At 40.4% G+C, this 20,444-nt stretch overlaps 2 protein-coding genes and 1 long non-coding RNA gene across 3 annotated transcripts in view; 2 read left to right on the top strand and 1 right to left on the bottom strand.

The window, feature by feature from the left end:
• Positions 1–211: 211 nt before the first annotated feature.
• On the top strand, positions 212–7,762 carry LOC137992118 (uncharacterized). Its single transcript, XM_068837242.1, has 6 exons — positions 212–351; positions 439–618; positions 2,865–2,936; positions 3,711–3,821; positions 6,713–6,839; positions 7,533–7,762. Exons 2-6 carry the CDS (start codon positions 504–506, stop codon positions 7,546–7,548), a joined length of 441 nt encoding a protein of 146 aa, XP_068693343.1. The 5' UTR covers positions 212–351; positions 439–503; the 3' UTR covers positions 7,549–7,762.
• A 791-nt stretch (positions 7,763–8,553) lies between these two features.
• LOC137992112 (polyunsaturated fatty acid 5-lipoxygenase-like) lies at positions 8,554–18,952 on the top strand. The gene is made up of 10 exons (XM_068837234.1): positions 8,554–8,815; positions 10,840–11,186; positions 12,256–12,412; positions 12,850–12,959; positions 13,253–13,442; positions 13,976–14,340; positions 15,263–15,369; positions 16,023–16,104; positions 16,895–17,113; positions 18,355–18,952. The coding sequence occupies exons 1-10, from the start codon at positions 8,704–8,706 to the stop codon at positions 18,586–18,588; spliced, it is 1,923 nt and encodes a 640-aa protein (XP_068693335.1). The 5' UTR covers positions 8,554–8,703; the 3' UTR covers positions 18,589–18,952.
• LOC137992117 (uncharacterized) overlaps positions 16,908–20,444 on the bottom strand; it is a 6,049-nt gene continuing 2,512 nt past the window's right edge. The window contains exon 3 of the long non-coding RNA XR_011121640.1: positions 16,908–17,041. This is a non-coding gene — a long non-coding RNA (uncharacterized lncRNA). The remainder of the gene's footprint in view (positions 17,042–20,444) is intronic.

Here is a 20,444-nt window from a genome sequence, read left to right as displayed (position 1 = left end):
TTCACTTCAAAAAATCGTTTGCTTGCTGTCTGCCATCGGATGTTCCCACGCCATGTCGAAACCACGCCCGGGCAGATCATCTGTCTCAAACTATTCGAGTGATGTTGACAGGATATTTTCCATACGACCCTGTCCTACAAGAATGATATTTTTTTGAAACGATATAGACCGGCCGGAAAACCGATATTGTTTTACTTTTCTTGTCAGTGCCGTAGTAACTCCATCTCAGACCCCAATGGTTTTACTATTGAAATAACCAACTTCCGAGCGCGAGCACCGGTGACGTTTTCTCTAGATCCAGTGTCTTCTAAAGACGCCAAAGAAATTCGTAATACACAGACGCGTAGACAGGTATTAAAATTAAGTCCTTTGTGCTTATAAAACGCAGACTTTGCAATAACAGGGTATTTATAACCGCAATTTAAACAATTTAAACAGTGAAATATTCCTGCGACACAACTATAGCTGGAGTCTTTTGAGGACATTCTCAACCAAAACACTGAATGCAGATCAGCAAGATGATGAGGCAGCCGACAAAAAATCACTTCATATTCCTTGTGGTCTTCCTGGCAGCAGTTTCTATTCTGTCTGAAGTTTCCTCCAGCTCAATCCCAAAACGTAAGTGTTTGATAAATTTGGAACTTTACTCTTTTTTTCTCGTGTGGATGAGAACGATTTGCTTAATTAAATTTTATTTGATCGGAAGAAAAGCGCCATCCCCCTTTCTGAAAAGCTACTGAGCTCACCAGCTTTATTTTACGCGATATGAAATAGACAAGGTGGCGAGTATTTAACATTTACTCTTCTCCTGCTGTCTTAAGTCATTTTTAGCACACAAAGCACGCGTTTTTGAGGTATATGTGTTGTCGGCATCCACACAAGCAAATATGTATTTCCGATTGCAAAATATTTCCACTTAAAATGAATCGGGCCAGAGCTTCTAGGTTTTTGCAGTGCAGCTTTTGCGCAATTCCCCACCTTAGAAAGTAAATTCCCTTTCTGCCTGCTAACATTGCGGTTTTCGAGTTCTTATTTCCTCTGCGCAACTGAAAGGAAGCGTCATCTAACTTGCTCAAACATGACCGGAAACAAAAACTGTTGAATATTGTTAAGGGCAATAATTGCGTCCGAAGGGCGCAGTCCTAATCTGCGAACGCTCATGAAACTACTATCTGTTTTTGACCCACCTTTAGCCACCACGCAGAGTTTTTTGGAGTTTTTTCTCTGTTAGGAACTAGTATCTATTTTCTGCCTCGGTTTAAAGGTGTAGCCTCGTTTACACACAAATCACGTGAATGACAATTAAGTTTTCACAACCCAACTATTACTTTCCTTCACTACTGACCAAATCGGTGCTGTTTTTTTTAGCCGAAAATGAAGCTATCCTGTATATGCGCTTACCTCGACCTTTCACGTCCCAGATGCCTTCCCCCATTACCCCTACCTGTCGGACGCACACCCCTATTATTTCCAATTACTCCTACCTACCCCGGAGATGGAACATGACATGACATGATATGACTAGTTGGAAATATAAAGTCATGACTCTGGCATTTATACCGGAAAGTTCTCTATGCAAAAGGCTTGCTGCTGTCACTGTGCTCACATCAGATTTTCCGAGTGCTGGAGGACGTGGGTTCGAGACCCTGTGGGAAAAACGTGCTTCCTTAGTTTGTTAGGGTGTGGAGTAGGTTCATCGGAATATGGTAGGGATTTCAAGTCTTCTCGTAAAACTGACTATTAACCGTAGGCCCCGCCTCTCATACGGCTCTGTAGGAAGTAATTCAGCATGAGTGGTCGACTTCGAATCTTCTAAATGGACTACTGATCGATGAAACGACACGAGTAACTGCCGACAGTAGACAAATTGGAGCAGTCCAGATTTCGAAACAGATAAACAAATATAGGACGATATATTTTTCTGCATAAAAAGGGATGCTTTATCAATAACTTTTATAATCACTTACTGAAAAAAACGTTAAGAAAAAGGGCGTAACGTTACATATTAGAAATTCATGTAACGACAAATATGTTGCTGATGAGTAAATCTTTGCAGTGTGTAGCACGTTCGGTTTGCGTGCTGATGTGGCCAGCATTTCAACTGCTTTTAACGTCTTATCCATTATTTGAAGTACGGCTTTGACACGCTTCACTGCAAAGATGACTTGATTCAATATCCGGACAATGAATGGCTGCGAGACTGCTGGTGACCTTGTATTGACACAGACAGTCACTGCTTGTATCATGTTAATTAATATTGTGTTGTTGTAATTCAAATTAATCTACATTAACATTAGAAAGGCAAAAACGATTTGTATCAAAACAGGGTAACTGACAGCCTCGCTTCCATTCTTAGGCCAGGTAACTAAGCTACAGCTGTAAAATGGTGTATTTGTTAAAAAAAAAAAAAAAAAACAATACAGCTGCAGAGATTTAGCTTACTTGATAATCCGGACTTCTCTGTGGTGTACCAGGAACAACCGTGTTGTCTTTCTCATTCTTTTTATCTAAATCAAAAAATACTAAGGCGCCAGAGTAGCGTTCACTACGATCATTTTGGGGTTTAGTGGGTGTGGAGTGGGCTCAAGGAGTTGAACCAAAGAACCAAAGCTAAAAACGTAAAAAAAAAAATATGGGTGTATATTTAATAAATCAAGAAGTTGACGACTTTCAACCAAGCGATTGAAACAACTAACTTCTTTAGGCATTTTTTGCCTACTTAGCTGAACGTGAGCAAAGGGCGCTGGGACTACGTCATAAGATTGGGCAATAATGCAGATTAGTGTCAACATGCCCCGGAAGTCTTACAGCCGGGTCGGAGTAAAAAGTTTGATTTGCAGCACCGTTGAAACATCTTCTTGCAGGTTTGAGTCGCCGCAGCACTTCTTTGTGGTTAAATCGCCGCTTTTTCTATGTTCCATCGACAAATGCAGGAGGTGAGCAGGTTCTTTTTCATAGATCACATTGTTTATTTAGCCAGCTACAACATGTAGGCGACTTTCGTCACTCCTAGACCAATAGACCATATTTGTATTCTCAGTATTGGACTGGAACTAGCTTGAAATGGAGGCTATAATGCGGGGAAATCTTTTCAAATGCAAACACTAGTTAATATATTCCCCCGCATTACCCTCCATTGCAAGAAGGTAGTTCCAGTCCAATACTGAGAATACGAATATGGTCTATTAATACTATTAACAGTCATTGTATACTTTAATTAATCCTAGCACCACTAAATATTCGTATCATAAGGACCCAGCCACGTAGCTTTTCCCACATGGCGGCTGGAGAAGAAAGACGACACATAGGATGTACTTATCAATTAAGAAGTACCAGGAGCTTATAATGGGCTTCTGGAAGTACATTTAAATGTGTGCCTTTGCAGTAATCTGTGGTTTTAAAACACCGGAACGTTATTAGAATAAGGACCTCAAAGGTGTGATGTTCTTTCACCTCGACCGTCCTTATTTGGGGTTTCTTGGTGGCGGACAGTATAAAAATGTGAACGTTAAGCGAGTTGTGTCTTTATTGGGATCCTTGCCTCAAGTCAATATTTTTATCGTTAGTTGACTTGTTGGTATTATGTCCTAAATGTTGATATTTACAAGACTTCAGTATAGCCTAGACTTCATTATTTTCAGGTGCTGATTGAATGTTTCAATATAGGATCGCTGTACGTAGGTAGTTGCTAACGATTGCTGAAATTACAGATTGTAGGGACAAGAGGAATGATTGCGTAAATGTGATCGATCCGAAATGGTTTGTCGAAGATTGCGACAAGTACAGGGGGGAATGTGATTACACGTGTGGAATATGCCAGGGTAAGTTCTCATTAACACTCCGATAATACAATACCGGTATCTATTCATTCATTGCATATTGAGGAATCCGACGAATCGTAGTGATGGGAGCACCCGCCTTACATCAGGGGAGAAGCACGCGACGTTTTTGAGGGACAGAAACCGAAGTAAACATTTCGTTTGACATTCCCTCCTAGAGTTTTAAAATCATCTCCAAATACATGAAACGATGGAAAGGTGTAATGCGCCCTTGAGAAGGACAGAGAGAGAACCCTGGAAGCTGTCCAGCAGCATCCTTATCTGGGTGTTTTGCTGTCCAGTGAACTCGACGACTTCATTTATTCAACCATCTGTACATCATGATTACAATAAGTATAGTTTCTTTCCGAGAACCATAAGGGACTGGAACTGTTTATCACCAGCATTTTGCAGTGCAATACTATTTTGAGTTTTATTTTTAAGTATAGCTATATTCTCAATTATTCTCTTATCTCTTATCTCTTCTTGGTGTGTAATAGCGGCGTTGAAGAGTATTAAAGTAGATACAAGTTGCTTGGCAATGGACGAAAGGACAACCGAAAAATCAGAGTCCGAAGCAGGACTCGAACTTACGACCTCCGTTAAACCGGTTGGATCTCTACTCATTGAGCTACTAGAGAGCTTACTGGAGAGCTATGTCGCTTATCTACAATTGTAGGTCCTGAATGGAGAAACAAACACTCAACAAACTGAGGCGCATGACTTTGTAGATCCCGCAGACTAGTGGGATACATTGTCCAATCAAGACCAAGATAAACGACCTAGCTCTCCAGTAAGTTCCAGTTGCCCAATGGGGAGAACACCCAACCGGCCGGGTGTTACGGACGTCGTATGTTTGAATCCTGCCCCAGTTGTCCTTTTGCCCATTGTCAAGCAACTTGTATTCTAATCTTGTGAAACGATTCTTAGCAATATAAATGGTCAGGGATGGCAGGGTGGGGAGAGCACTCGACTTCCATCAATGTAGACCCGGTTCAATTCCCAGACTCGGTGTCGTATGTGGGTTGAGTTTGTTGGTTCTCTACTCTGCATCATTGGAGAAGTTTTCCTCCGGGTACTCCGGTTTCCCCCTTCCTCAAAAACCAACATTTGACTTGATTTGTGTTAATTGTCAATTTCAATTTACAGTGTCCCCAATAGGTCATTTTACAGTTGTTTGCTCAGTGACCTAGCCTATGAATGGCTGCGAGGCTGCCGGTGACCTTGAATTGATGCACACCTGACTGCTTTTATCATGTAAATTGCGTTGTCGTGATTCAAATTAGTCTACATTAACGTTAGAAAAGCACAAAGGTTTGTATGAAAAAACAGGGTCACCGGCAGCCTCGCTTCCATTCTTAGGCCAGGCAGCTTAGCTACAGCTGTAAAATAGTCTATTAGTGCTCCAGCAGAACGACAAGACACTTAAATAAATTTCCTTTCCTTTCAGTGTGGTAGTGTCAAGACACTGAGTTAAGAAAGGGACACTTTTCTCACTTCCGGTTACCGTCCGTGGCAAAAACGTCACGTGCTTTTAAGCACAACACGTAAAGGAGTTTAAAAGCTCACCTTAATGCATGCGTCGGCGCTGCCTCTTTTATCTCTCCCCACCCCCCTTATCAGCTACGCTCGTTACACAGGCTGATATGTTGGGCATTCGACCATCTGAGACAAAGTTGGCGTCATATAAGGGATGAATTGATTTCTACGAGACGGATACTGCGATTTTATTCCCAGATCCACAAATCATCCTTTGATTTATTGCTCTTGCAAAGGCCAGTTGCATTTGATCAAATTTGTTCAAATTCATTACGTTATCAGGATTGGCTTTATGCTCTGGATTAAGGTCGCAAGTTTATTGGCTTTTCAAACTGTTAATTGTGAATCTGAATAAAGCTTTCGGTTAGTATCGGGAAGAAACAAGAGTTCAACTCGAGCAAGGCTTTATCAATAAGCACGAGGATTTGATGCGAGCTAAAATATGAAGGGGAGTAGTGTTGGTTGGCACAGTGGAGAGAGCACTCGCCTCCCAAACTCGTTCTCAAGGTCTCTCTTCTCTTCCTCGTTTGTCGTTGAGGAGAGAGACAACGCAACCTGTCGACCTCCCAGAATTTATCTGATATACACAATGGCTACCGTGCTCTTACTCAGGAGTCAGGATGGCTTAGTGGTTATCAACCGTGCCTTCCACCCCTGCGATCCGGGTTCAACTCTGGCCTCAAGCCCTATTCAGTCGATCTCAATCTGAATCCAAGGGTTTTTCTCCGGGTACTCCGGTTTTCCTCCCTCATCAAAATCGACTTTCTCAGTTAATAAGATGCGGGCGGATACCCTCGCAAGGGATAACCTCTGGTATCTCTCCCTTTCATTGTATTAAAATGAATAAAGTTACATTTCTTTCTTTCTTTCTTTCTATCGTTAATTTAGGACACTGTATCCTAGGAACTGTAGTAGCAGAGAGAAAAAGGAAGATAAAATTCATTATTCCCCTTTAACATATGGGAAGTGACGTGACAATATGTCACGCAACCTGTTCCTAAGACAAAATAAACGCAGCAATATTGTAACTGCCTGCAATATTGTTGAGTGATGATGTTAGACGCATGGCTGAACGTATCAAGAATGGTTTGCGAATAGTGATCGAACGAAAAATCACGCGGGCTCAATTAACGTCATCCACCATGAAAGACTAAACTCTCCAAAATTAACATGTTGCCCAAGATTTTGTTGGCTAACCATGTTGGTACATTAAGGCAATATTGCTTAATGTTTTTTTTTTTTTTTTCCATGAGACTGTTTATTAAGCAGAATGCAGCTGTCGCACACGACCTTTCGAGGGAGGGTCCTTTACTGACTCATGTTTATTTTTACATTGATTTGATTTGATCCCATAGGATATGCACAGTGCGATGATGAGTTTCCCACTTCTAGGTGCGTTGCTGTAGAGAGGCGGTTACAGTGCAGGAGTCGGGATAACATGGGAAGATGCAAAAAGACCTGCTGCGACTGTAAGGATGACCAGTAAGTATCACATCGTTGACACGTCACTGGTGTCCAAGGTCACAGTTATCTTTCCTCATTATTATTATTTACCTTTCTTTTTTCTATTCCGTAAATGTTGCTAGTTATTCCGATGGGCAGTTGATAAAGGCTGTCATTACTTCTATCAGATATGGCCCTTTCCCAACCAAGGGTATAGCTAGGGGGTCCTGGGGTGCCCGTGATCCCCTCCCCCCCCCCCCCCTTTGTGAGCTTTTTAAGCAAACAACCTACATTATTAAGGTGAGTACCCTCTGTTTGACATAGTGCGACCCCAACCCCTCCTTTGAAGAATTTTGGCTACGCCCCTGCGAACTAAGAAAATATAAAGAAGAGCCCGGGTTCGGGCAGATTCACCTTGCCCTCTTTGTGCCCAGCCCACGGCAGCTGACAGATTTCGGGAGGAGAATTGACAAAAACAAGAAGAAATTTAAAATCTAGTGAAATTCAAATACAAGCAAATGTGGTCGAACCACTGAGAATAAAAAGGATACCCATCGGAACGATTCTTTCCAGTCTGATTTGGCATATTTCCATATTGTAAAATGGCATAATATATACGCCTTGTGACGTTTTGGGTTCAATTTAGAGTGAGCAACTCGCATCTGGAATGACCGATCGAGTTTAAATTATCTAATGTTCCTTATATCTTGTAATTGTTTGTTTGTTTTTTAGTCCAAACTGCATGTAGTTTATCCTGGATGACGGAAGTTGCCATAAGTTTGGGACTAGTTGTATATGATTTTAAAACGAAAACGAAGGAACCACCAACAAAACTCAAAAAATATTAAAGAGGACATATCTGTGTTGATTCCATTTTCTTAGATGGTAGAAGTTGTAGACAATTTCAATTTCCTGTTGGTTCAATGGAGTAGATGATCAATAAAATCTCCCGCTTTTTGTGATTTTCTGTCATTTCGTCTCATTGTGAGGTTTGCTATAAGTTGAATTAAGATTAACAAATTTAACAGAAATCTACCCTTGTGCGCTAATCTCGTATTCCCGGGACTGGGCTGAATTTCCTCGAATCCTCAGTTCTTTTTGAAGGATTAGTTGCGCATGAAAGCAACGTTCTTTTTCAAAATAGTTTAAAACTTTATAAAACTTTAAGAACCGCATAAAACTGAACGGCTTTATGTCAGGCCTCCTGTTCATATTCAATATGAAATGTCCCATGTTGCAGTTAGGGCACGCCTGCCTCTTTCACTGACAGATTGTTGAAATGTCTCAGAAAACAGAGTTCGCCTAAAGTGTTACCTTTCCAATAGCAGTGACAACCTTCGTACATAGAGCAAGAATAATATTTTAATAATTTCATTTTTTATTCTTTCCCTCCAATACATGTTTGAATATAGTAGTTGTGAAAATCAAGTAAAAATGGTAATCAGTTTATGGAACTGGTAGGGAGGTGGGGGGGGGGGGGGGGGGGACAGGATGTCCACACCTTGCTTCATAGAAGCGTTAAGTGTATCAACGAGTTACTTGAATAAATTTAAATTTCATCAAAGGAAACACATTTACGATCACTTGGAGGACACAAAGCTTTCATTGTATTCAAATCACGGTTTCTAAGGCTCAAAAAATGTACGTACGTTTTCTTTTTATAAGTCACGGTTTCTTAATGTGTATTTCCGAATTATTGTTAGAATTTGTTGGAGTCTGACACCAGCTGACCGCTGAAAGGAAAATAATTGTCTATTTTTAATATCGCCTGGTTCTACCTCTGTGCGGCAGGTTAGAGAGGCAAATAATTTGTGATAAGTGCCAATTACCTTAAAGAAACACTTCAATTTCCGCATGAAAAGCCGTCTAAATTGAAACAGAGCGTTCACGATCTTTATTCGATATGTCAAGGTTCACTGTTATTTTCTTGATGTATCTGGCCTTTGTGGGAGATACGAAGGCGTCAGAGTTGAAAGACGAAATGATAAGACGCACAAAGGAGTTTAAAAAGTCAGGTAAGAATAGATTTAACCCCACGACATTTTATGAAAGGGATCGCGGTTGCCATATTTTTGGTGAATTGCATGTATTCATCGTAATCTTGAATTCACAACTACGTATAAGAACTGTTATGGAGACTGGACCTTTTATTGAAAAGAGCTTGTTTTTCAAAATAAAACTGAGAGCAAATAGACACCGGGAAATTCAACAGGCAAACACAAGCAACAAACAAAGTTACCCGGCACAAATTCGGCTAAGCCGTTCTCAGAGACCTTATAAGATGTTACTTGCTCCAGTTATATTCAAACTGTTGCTTCAATTTGTCTAAGGATAACTCAACTTACAACTTACTATATCTTTTGAATTAAATGAGTTTCCTAAACCAGGAAAACGCTGCAAGGGAAATAATGTGGTTTCGTTTATTCATTGCTTCGTGTATTTTATAGAGATTTCAATCGTATAAGCCAGGTACCCGTCTACCTCCTGACAAGTCTTTCTTGTTTCACAGTGTTACTTGACCTATACTTGAGTAATCTTATTGCCTCTATTCACTGATTCGATCAGAGACCGACTGATTTTGGGGTTTTCAAAATTGATAGAATGTGGTTTAATGTTTCCAATTTCACCAAAATTTGCGTTCGGCGCAAACTGATCCCACACTGGCGACTTCTGATTCGTTGACTGTTACTGGACGAAACTGACACCACGCAAGGCTTGTTTTGCATTGAACACACCAAATCGAATTCATTGTAAAGCCAAGACTTGAGGCCAACTTTTTGTTCAAATTTGATTACCACATCGGTGAAAAATCGCGAAAAAGTCAGTCCAAAAGAAAACTGAAGAAACTTTGAAATGACTCGTGGACACCCGGCAAAAACCTGAGCGCTTGTGGCCCTATTTGTCTAAACGATGGATCTAGTGGACCTCAGAGGCTTGGATCTAGGGAAAACTGACGTCATTTACTGACCCTCATCATCATGCAAAACACGAGTTCAAAAATCTGTAAGCTGCAGATTAAATTCAGCCGTGTACCTTAAACTAGTGCGTCTTTAACGTCATTTTCTCCTCGATCCAGTTCTATCAAGATTTTAAAGTTAGCGGTGGCGGACTATTAAATAGGAAAATTCCAGTCAATATAAATATGGCGTGTTTTTAGTGTCAAAATTCAAACGTGCATTCGGCAATTCGAACATTCAATTTAGCTATTCAAACTCAGATAATATGAAAAATACCATAATATTCTTTGTTTGTCCTTGAAAAATTTTGCATAAGCTTCAAGTTTCTCTTGGAACCATTATAAGTCCCAACAGAAAATGAAAACAACGCTTGTGCAAATTTTGGAGGGACAAACAAAGGGTATTATGGTAGTTTTGATATTGGCTAATAAACATTCAATTCGGTAATATTCGGCAATGGGCTTTTGGCAGCTGGCGGTCAAATGGTACAAAACTCGCCATACCGGAGAGCAAATTGCGCAATGGGACGTCTAAAACAAAGCAACTTAATTAAAATTTTGTTTTAGATGTCCCAGTTCGCAATTTGCTCTCCAGTATGGCGGTTTTTGTACCACGCGTGATCGCCAGCAGCAAAGGGCCCATCATTATATTCAATTAGGCATAAGGTTATCTTTAATGAATGTTTAGAATTCTTTCTGTATTGGTCAAACAATGACCTGTGACGTGTGACGCGAATTGACTACTTGGATTGCCGAACTGAATGTTTAAATTGCCGAATTGAATATTTGAATTGTCGAATTCGAAACTCTGAATTGCGGAATTGAAAGTTTAAATTGTCGAATTGAAAGTTTTAATGAATGGTACGTTTGAATTTTGACACTAAAAGCGCGCCATAAATAAACAGGTGTCTTTTTGAAATCAAAGTTAAACTTGGGTCGTAATGAAATCCATAGGAAAAGAAGAATTGATTCTTTTGTCATAGTAGCACTTTCAGTGAAAACTTTTACCAACCCTAACCTACCCTTAAACTCTCCATCACTTTACAGCTTACTAAATTATTGAGAATTGCCCCTTCCCTACAGGAATTGCGGGATGTGCTATTGTGCCTTTTAACAGAGCCTCAAAAGCCTGCAAAATACAGCGACAACAAGAACTTCTGGCAACCAGACAGGACTACGTACTAAAAAAGTCGTCTATTGAATGTCCTTTCGCTTGTTTAAACAAGACTCTTGAAGAAGTTTTAAGGATTTTGTTGAAAGATGCTCTGAACAGTCACTGGATTCGATTGTACAACTCCACGATCTGGAAAAATCTCGGTTTATTCTTCCTTTTTGACGCCAAAACCAAAGGAACTGAGTTTCAAACGGAAGGAGACTTTACGAGAACATACAACTTCTTCGTCGCTAATCGTTTCCATGGCGTTAATACGGTGGGACCTCTTTCACGTTGTTATCCGTTTCTTACTTGAAAAGTTGTTTAGATATTAACGTACACCTTTAAACAAAGTTTAATCGTGCCGTGACGCACTGTTCTAACTAAGTAGAAAGCAAAATATATCAGTGTCAGATGTAGGTAATACTTCCAGCGATTGGTTAGACCGCATTTTTTCTTTGTTAACCAAGGGCTGATTTTAACTTGCGATGCCAGTATAAGCACAAGCAATAAACTAAAGCTCATCAGTGTCTTTATCGTAAGCACCTTCTGCTTTAACACTGATTAACGAGAAGTTGAATGTGTCTGCGCACGAGCTTGTGTTTATCCTTGTCTCGCCAGTGAAAAGCAAGCTTAAAACTGACCGGCCACCTCTGACGTGAGGCTTAAACAGGAGGTTGAAAACGACACCGTCCATCGCGTCCATAACTTTTTTCAAAACAGACGCGACAGAGAGTAAAAAAAGAGGAAGTGTCACGGTAATGACATGGTATTTTAACTTCTTTCTGTTTAAGCTTCACATAAATCATTCGAGGTCATTTTACTTTTAATTTGCATAAAGAAGTGGGGTAACTTTCTCAATTTTAGATGATTTTTCCAGATTTTCTACAACTGTGAAAACTTAAAAAAAAAAAAAACACCTATAGGCGAAAGAGCATTTTATAGGAACAAACAACTTCATCCATCCTCGCCAGTTTTGCAGCAGCATAGTCAAGTGTAAACAAATTGCTTGATTAGAAATCTTTAGGTATCTAAGTAAAACCATGTATGTACTGACTGTTTAACTCAAGACTGAAAGCATACTTTAAATTGTGTTACGTCAGATCCGTGATGGTCTTCTAAAGCGTGTTTAGTTCCTTTGAGGAAGTACGCAATATTTTTGGCTCTTTTAATTATCAAGAATACACGCGACATGTGTTCATCCTTGCGCGTGGTTTGAGTAATGTGGCAACATTGTAAGGAGCCTTCTAATAAGCATGCGCTCTTTGAAAACTTGAAGTTCTCGTCGTACTGGCTTGGTCTAAAGTTCTTCATCATCTAAAATTACTTTTTTCTTTACTTTTCAGAACGATACAAAGTATTTTCAGTTCCAGTTTGAAGACCCCAACATTCCTTTTAGGAATCTATCGGAGCTTGCATTGTGGAGAGACGACGAAGTTTTTACTGATCAGCGGTTAGCTGGCCTAAATCCAATGGCCATTGAAAGGGTTTCATGGGATCCAGGTAACCAGGCCATCATTGATAAATGTAACAAGGCTTCCATTGATGGCTGTCCCAAACAGTTCAAGTCTTGCTGGTACGGCGAATAACGTGTCTATGTCGCGTAGCAAGCAAGAAAGAATTTAAGACGGAACCCGGTTCGGAGCTAAGCTGCAAATTAAGGAAACGAGCTGTGCTAAAGGGAACTATGAAAGGAGAGTACCGAGAGCAAAACATTGCATTTTTTGGAACAAATGTTCTCTTCCGAAGTTTATCCTCCTTCACGCGTCCCTATAAACAAACTGTTGATGTTGCTTTCTTTGAGATGGCGAAGTTTGAAAACGAACACGACGATTTTTGCCCAGATGTAAAAAAATGCACTCTTTTAGGAACGAAAATAAAAAACTGTTTTGCCAACCAGTGCTTTTTCGAAATGGAAATTCTTTATTTCTCCTGTTTAGCACGAACTGGAGGTGTGGACTGGACTGACCTTTGTCGGAAACTAAACCCAAAGTTTAACTGGGAAGGAGCGACGCAAGATGTGTTGGGCATGGATATTTCCCTAAGCCAGGTTAGTTGTTCAAGCTAATCTGTCCTGCATGGTTTGGTTTTGAATATATTGGTGTCCAATAGGCAGCCGTTATTTGATATAAGGCGTGACGCAATGCTCTTCCAAAGCAAAGGAATCCTTTAGTGATGCGTCAGTAACGCGGCTGCTTTGGGCCGCGCGAAACGCATATGCCGATACCTTCAACTGAGTTATCGGCAACAAAACTACCTTAGCCACAACTTTCTCTTTTTAAAATGAGCTAGACATTTGGTCATAGTAATTCAATCATTTTTTCATGACTTGTTTTATCACAGGCACTAGAGGAGGGCTATATTTATGCTGTCCAGTATCCACTTTATAAAGGACTGGAGCCGAAACGCAATGACCCGTTTGGCACAGTAATGGACGCTTTCTCCCCGATCGCCATATTTGCCTCTAAGCCCAGCCGACACACACTGACGAACCGTCTTAAGCCAGTCGCTATTCAACTGGACAGTTCTAAAGGTAGGGTTTACCGCAGACTGGATGTAACTGTTTCTTGAAGCTTTTGATGCAGTTAATTGATTAACAAACCCTCGAATGCGACATGCATTCACACTTCTCTCCCTCCCACCCGCGCTCTGCATCCGATTCTCGGTTTGTCATTGATCAGTTAATAGTTCTTCATTTGAACAATGAATCACTAAACCTCTTTTATTATAATCTCACGAGACGCGTTACCAGAAAATATAAGTAAATAATTAAGTACTTCATTAAAAGACGTCTTTGATAAACCTTTGAGAGAAATTAACGAAATCATTGTAGATCATTTACAGATGACCATAAGAGTTGAGAATCCCAACTGGCAAGATTCATACTGGTTAGCTATATCGTGACAGACAGAACTGAAAGTGACTACAAAACCATCAGTCATCTAACACTGGTGCTCATAACAGTGTTTTAATTCAATCCGGTACTGTCTAGCGCATTAAACCAACAGCCACGTTACCTCCTCACAAAACTAGATATAATTTCATGCCAGTGTGTCATTTCTTAAGATTCTGCAGTATTTACCCCGATGGATAGCGAGCTCTGGTTGATGGCTAAACACGCTCTCCAAGCCACAGACTTCGCGCAAACTCAAGTTATAGAGCATCTTTCTAACATTCATCTCTTCATGGAGCCTATATGTGTGTGCGTCAATCGGCAATTCTCTCAACTTCATCCTATGCACCAGATACTGAAATATCACTGCCGGGGCCTTATTGGGACAAATAAGCTTGGATATCCGTTTCTTGTTGCGCCAGGAAAAGGCACTTTAGATAAGTTACTAACTGTTGGAGCCGAAGGTGCTTTTCAAATGATTCGTAGAGCCTATCAGAATTTCAACTGGGAGAGAACCGACTTCCTGGACAACATAAAGGTAAGTAAAGCAAAGTTTACACTTTACAAAATAAAACAAATCATAGTGTCTCTTCTTCACTCTCTTTTCAGCTACCTGGAAAAGACAAAACGGGAAGCCTGGGGCCAAGCACAACTGAGGCCATACACCTTATTCCAAAATGGCCGCCATTTAGATATTCTTTTGTTTTCATTCAAATTAGACCTTGATGCCTCGTTCAAGGCAAAATATTCTTTTGAATTTTCAGCTCAAGAACGAGGCATCGAGGGCTAATTTGAATAAAAACAAAAGAATATTTAAATTACGGTCATTTTGGAATAAGGTCTATAACCCAGTTTGATCTTGTCATTCGCTTCCACTGAAACAGTTTGGAGACTGGGCAAGAGGCCGTTGACTTACTTTAAAAATTCGTCTTCTTCAATAGGTTGCACCGTTTAAGTTATGAACTTCACTTTTTTACCACTCACCGACATTTGCTAAAGACGCTTTTTAATCAATAGAATGCCTTGCTATTTGCCTTGTATCCAGTATCTCTCCTGCTGCACGGGATAAGAGAAGAGCGACCCTGGGGCCCTTTTCTCGTAGGTCCCGATAAACGTTTTGGCCCAGAAAAGCCATTTACCAAACTACCGTCTGCTTGCCTGCATAATCTGGTCTTTAAACAAGTTTTAAGATAATACTGATTGCGAAGTTTGTTGACTTAAAATGTCTCCGTTCATAACATACAGAGAAAATTATGATACCAGAAAAAGGCCTGAAGAGTTCTGGTACTTTCGAGGAACGCCGCAAACGAGCCTTGGGAACGAAGTTGTGGTTAGGGTTAGGGTTACCTGATTGGCGTTTATAGCGATTTGTCGTAACCAAAGCATGACCGCTAAGTTCTCAGTGTTCAAAACAAATTCCTTCATCAGTAGTTTTTGTTTTTCCTCTTTTGTTCGTTTAGAACAGAGGACTCAATGACAAGAAAAAGCTACCTTATTTTCCGTACAGAGATGATGGAGAGCTTATCCACGAATCGATAACAAGGATGGTCAACGAATACGTCAATCTGTAAGTAAATTACGAAATTTGGTTTTATCACTGAATCACGAAATTACGACATTTGGTTTTATCACCGAATTAAAGGAGTTGATAAAGGGTGATAAAAGGTACATCAACCACCGAAAGTAATTACTTCGACCAATCACAGCAGGGGCAAACAGCGCGATGAACCAATCCGAATTCGTAGCAATTCCATGTAACTTGCTCAAAGCGCGGGAAAAATCGCGCGTGCAAGTAGACGCGATTGGCTTCGAGTTTCCTTCTCATTCTCATTGGTTGATAAATAAGCGAGAGATTTTAAACCAATCACTAAGCGTACCAATTGCAATCGCGTAATTACTTTCGACATTCACTTGAAAACTGCTCTAACCCAACACTAACAAAACTTGCTTACATCTTTATAAATGAACTTGCCCCACGGCCATTTCCAATTCCGCCCCAATCAAAAAAACCCATTTACCGGAGATCCGTGGTTTTTCTTGAAAGAGTTAAAATAAGATCGAGCGGGGAGGATAAGCTGACAACGAGTTTGTTCAATGTTCATGATTATTAGTTTGAAGAACCACCTTGTTCAATTGCTGCATTAAAACCTAAACAAAGGCTGCGAATTTATTTTTACGGGAGAAAGCGAAAGTAAAGACATTCTTTATTTGTGAATCTAGCTATTACAAGTCAAACAAAGAGATTAAGAAAGACAAGGAGTTACAAAATTTCGCCTCAGACGTTTCTGTTGGATCTGGAAAGGTAAGCCGGCTCGAGCCATAATAATTAAAGTTTAAATTTGACACAAATAAAAAATGTCTGTCTTTAGTCGTATCCAAATGTTTAGTTCTCTTGGTCTTCGGTATTCTGTGTTAACGACTCCGATTTCTCTAAAGAGATCCACGATGCCATCAATTTGCTGGGTCAAGGAATGTGGACTTTGGACTTCGGACTACGGAATTGAACTGGATGTTGAGCAAGATATTGTAACATTAAAAAATACTGAAATATTGTGAACTTAAAAGGAAATGGGATGAAAATGCTTCGAACAAGTGTAGGGTACCAGAAGCCTCTTGTTACGCGTAAATTGAGGGGTAAAACAAGACGGATCAAGACGAAGACGATGATGTAGAGAAAGACGTAAACGATAGCGAATTACATCATGATCTCAATTGGGAGTGTCTATGAGTGACCTATTACTTATGGTAGTCCAGGTTCAGCATTTACTTATTACAGTGCGACGCGCCTTACCGTGGCCACCTAACAAAGTTTTTTAAAACTTATACGCCAGTCAGGGTGAGCGAATTTGATTGACAGTCACCCCTCCTTGCAAAGTTTGCACGGTTGTAAGTTGAACACCGTTGAATGGGTTGTTTGAGTTAACAAACTTACACGTAGTTGTCAATTGTGAAAGTTTGTTGGGTGGCCACGGTAAGGCGCGTCGCACTGTAAACGCTTAGGTTTACTTGTAACTTATCACACAGCATTTTGTGCTCAAAACAACAAAACCTAACGAACGCGTAGCCTCACATACCAACTTGTTCCTCGTCAGGTAAAACGCTTCCCCACCAAATTCACCACTAAAGCGGCTTTTAAGAAGCACTTAACACGCATCATTTGGGTTTTGACCGCTCAGCACAGTGTTGTCAACTATCCCGCTGACCACATTGGAGCACTGACTCCCAACATGCCAACCAAGCTGTACAAAGACAACAGAGTTGGAGTCGATCATTATAGTATTTACAATCTACCAAGAAGATTTACCGGTGGGGTGAGTTCGTATTAGTTATATGTTCTCCGCACATATCTCCGTTACCTTTACGGTCCGTGCGTCCAACTTAAAAGGGACTTAAGGACGGTGCCTACTGTTGTTATTGCGCATACGTTCTGCGCAACTCCAGATACTCGGATTTCCTATAGGTGATCGATGCTTACTAATGCAAGGGTATTTTGCGTGGTTTAAAACTATGCAGAGAAAGTAGAAAAAAAGAAAATTGGCGATAACCATGCATTCTTTAAAGATAATTAAGCTTTAATTTGAGAAAGAACGCCATACATTACTTTGTATTTTAGAGCTTTTTACAAATAATGTTCATGAATTATCTTTGAAAAATGCGTGGTTACCCCAAATTTTCTTGTTGGATTTCAAAAAGACTTGCTAAGATTTACCTTTCCTGCATAATCACAACTCGAGGCAAACGTACCTTTGACTTAATTAGTAGGCACCGTTCTTGATAGTTCATTACGGTTGCGTAGAACGGAAGAATGACTGTAAGCCCAGGTATAATAGGCGTGACAAATGACCGTCGCAGCCCTATGATGGAGTATTTTCTCGCAGTTTCTAGTAGTCTCGCGACGGTTAAGAAGTTAAGTGTATATTCTCCACTTTTCTGTACACTGAGTTAAGCCTTATTATCTGAATTAAGCCTTAATATCTCTACTAATTATCTCTCATTTCTTCAGTGTAGTATAAACTCATTTTGGAATTGGTATACCCCTCACCACTTCCCTCTTATGGTCACCCTGAAACACACGGTCTGGGCCCCCACTCAAGCGCAAACGACGGCAAACGTAAAAAGCAAATGATTTGGTAAAGAAAGCGTAGCTTATTTCCTTGCGCCTAGGTTCCCCAAAAGAGGAAACATTGTTGCGGAAAAAATTGTTACCATACTGAATAATTCTTAGTCAAGGGGTTTGCGCAAACACGTAATATTTGTCGCAGAAGCAAAATTAGCTTCTTGGGAAGCAAAAATGTTTCTGAACGTTTGCTTCCTCAGAAACACTTTTACTCTTTTTCTCACTGCGGGGATGCATTTCGGGAAACAATATTTCCTAGTTTCCTGAGACACGAAGTAGCGTCTTGTGAAAAAAAGCAATGATTGCGAAATTGTTCCCGTTTTTCAAGATTAGCTCCATTCATCATTGCTACGCCCCTTCTTTCTTGCGTTCTTCTATTGGAAAGCACGTTACATTAGCACAGCGTTTCGCTCTTTTTTATGAACATTTCTCCAGGCTCAGGTTTCCCTAGGAATGGCTTTAGCATCTCTACGCTATGATACTTTGTTCGACTACGCTCAAAGTCTGCAGGATACAATGGCAAGACATGTGGTGAAGAAATACTACAACTACTTACATGGATACGTCAAGTCGATCATAAAAGAAAGGAATGATGAAAGATTCGAGAAAGGTTATCTGCCCTATCCATACTTAGTACCGGGATGGATAGCTAACAGTGTACATACGTAGGAGATAACGGAATACTTCTAGGGAATATGATGTTTTAAAGACATCTGGTCATGGTAGTAGTGAATAAAGTTGCAAATATCGAAGACATCACAAGTTCGTTTTACAGCTTAAATGCTTTTGTGGAAAGTTGCATTAGGGGGATTCGAGTAAGTCCACAAAGTGGGTTCGTTTATCCCCTGGTCTTATTTAAAAACGCAGTTTTGTAGTATAACTTAATAGTCAAAACATTTTAAACTTAATTGTTAAAATAGTTTAAATTATCTCGGCTTAATTTACTGATAATTATGCTGCAAGGATAAAATAATTCCTTCAACTGAATGTATATTTCGCAGGATATCAGATAACACAAAATAAAATACTGTATGCTACTCGCCGTTTCCTGATTTTCTTTGAGGGGCGAAATTTCGACTAGAGAACTTCGGTGTCTTCATTCTCATGCAATAGAAATTCTTAGTCAACTGACAGATAGCTTTGATTCCTTCGGACTCATTTTTGTGGCTTGGAGAAATGGTTGTTTGACGAGCCAGGAAAAGTTTTTATCCTTTCATACATAATGACTGGACCACTCCGTCATAAGGGGTTTTTCACGGCCAATGAACGGGCAAAACAGAGCACCAACCTTTAAAATCTCAGCTTTCAACGCCGATGAAACACAATCAACGAAACGAAAGAACAGAATAACAAAAACAAGAACAACAAGAATTGTTAAGAATCCCAACTGGCCGGAGGCAAAGCAGTTGGCTATTTACAAGTGCAGCTGAGAAGTTGAACCAGGGACTACCAGGATCTAATTCAACGAGTGGTAAGGACAGGTCTTCAACCCGGGATCTGCGGATCTCAAGGCAAGCACTCTAACCACTGATCCACACTGCTCTCTATGAACCCAAAATGGGACGAGAGCAAATTAAAAAGAGAGTCGCGACTAGGCTCGATTACCAGCCGCTGTTTCAGGATATGAGCCAGCGCTCACTCCCGAAATCACGGCTGGACGCGTGAGGTGAGCCATTGTTAATATCCGCCAATCAGAAACTCGCCTGCACAATCGAGCAGGCATAAATTACAATTTTGGTACAAGTTGTGGCTGCGAAGGTATTCTTTGACCCGGCCTGTTCGAGCTTTGCAGTACCTTAAAGGTGGGAAACTTCCAAGATTTTGGCAATGGGAAGAGTTCGAGAAGCTGGAGAATGGTATTGTGTCGTTTTCTACCCTAGGGTTTGGAAACTTCACTTATTTTCCAGTTGGCACCAAGGGAAAAATACGGCTTTGAAATCCATTGATATTGCAATTTCTCCTGAGACTTTGCTAATATAAGAGCAAGTAAAATTCCTGAAGATCAATTGAAGTTACTGCTGAGTTTCTAGGTGGCAGAACTAGGGGACCAGTGAGGCCGGCTGAGAGATTTGAAGCGGCCGAAGATTTTGTTGATGAATGATGATTATTCGCCCGGGTTGAATTCAAACTCACATTGATCATTTAACCACAAACTCAAGCTCGCATCATCTGGAAACTTCGCACAGACGTGTAAGCAGTTATGTAATTGCTGTTTAGTTAAAATCAATCTTTTGTGTTGTCTAATGCCATTTCCTCGCAACTATTAACTTCGCATAAATTTTGAATTTACGTCACAGATACAATCTATCGCTCACGCGTCTCGGGGAGGATACCCGAACTCGAGTGACCGGCGGAAATCGAGCCTCGGGTCGCGACGAGAGTTGCGTCACTTTACAATAGATTGATGTCGTGCAGTTTTTACTGGAAATTTAGTCATTAGGCTTACAGGGCTTAGTCGTGGAAGCTTTGAAAATCTCATACTCTTTCTTCACTTTGCTTCTTAATAAGAGAGAAGAGAAAGCCTT

Source organism: Montipora foliosa, chromosome 2 (genome assembly GCF_036669935.1).
Source record: "Montipora foliosa isolate CH-2021 chromosome 2, ASM3666993v2, whole genome shotgun sequence".
NCBI lineage: Eukaryota > Metazoa > Cnidaria > Anthozoa > Scleractinia > Acroporidae > Montipora > Montipora foliosa.
The sequence above is the reverse complement of the archived record's forward strand: the minus strand, read 5'-3'. Positions and strand labels throughout refer to the sequence as shown.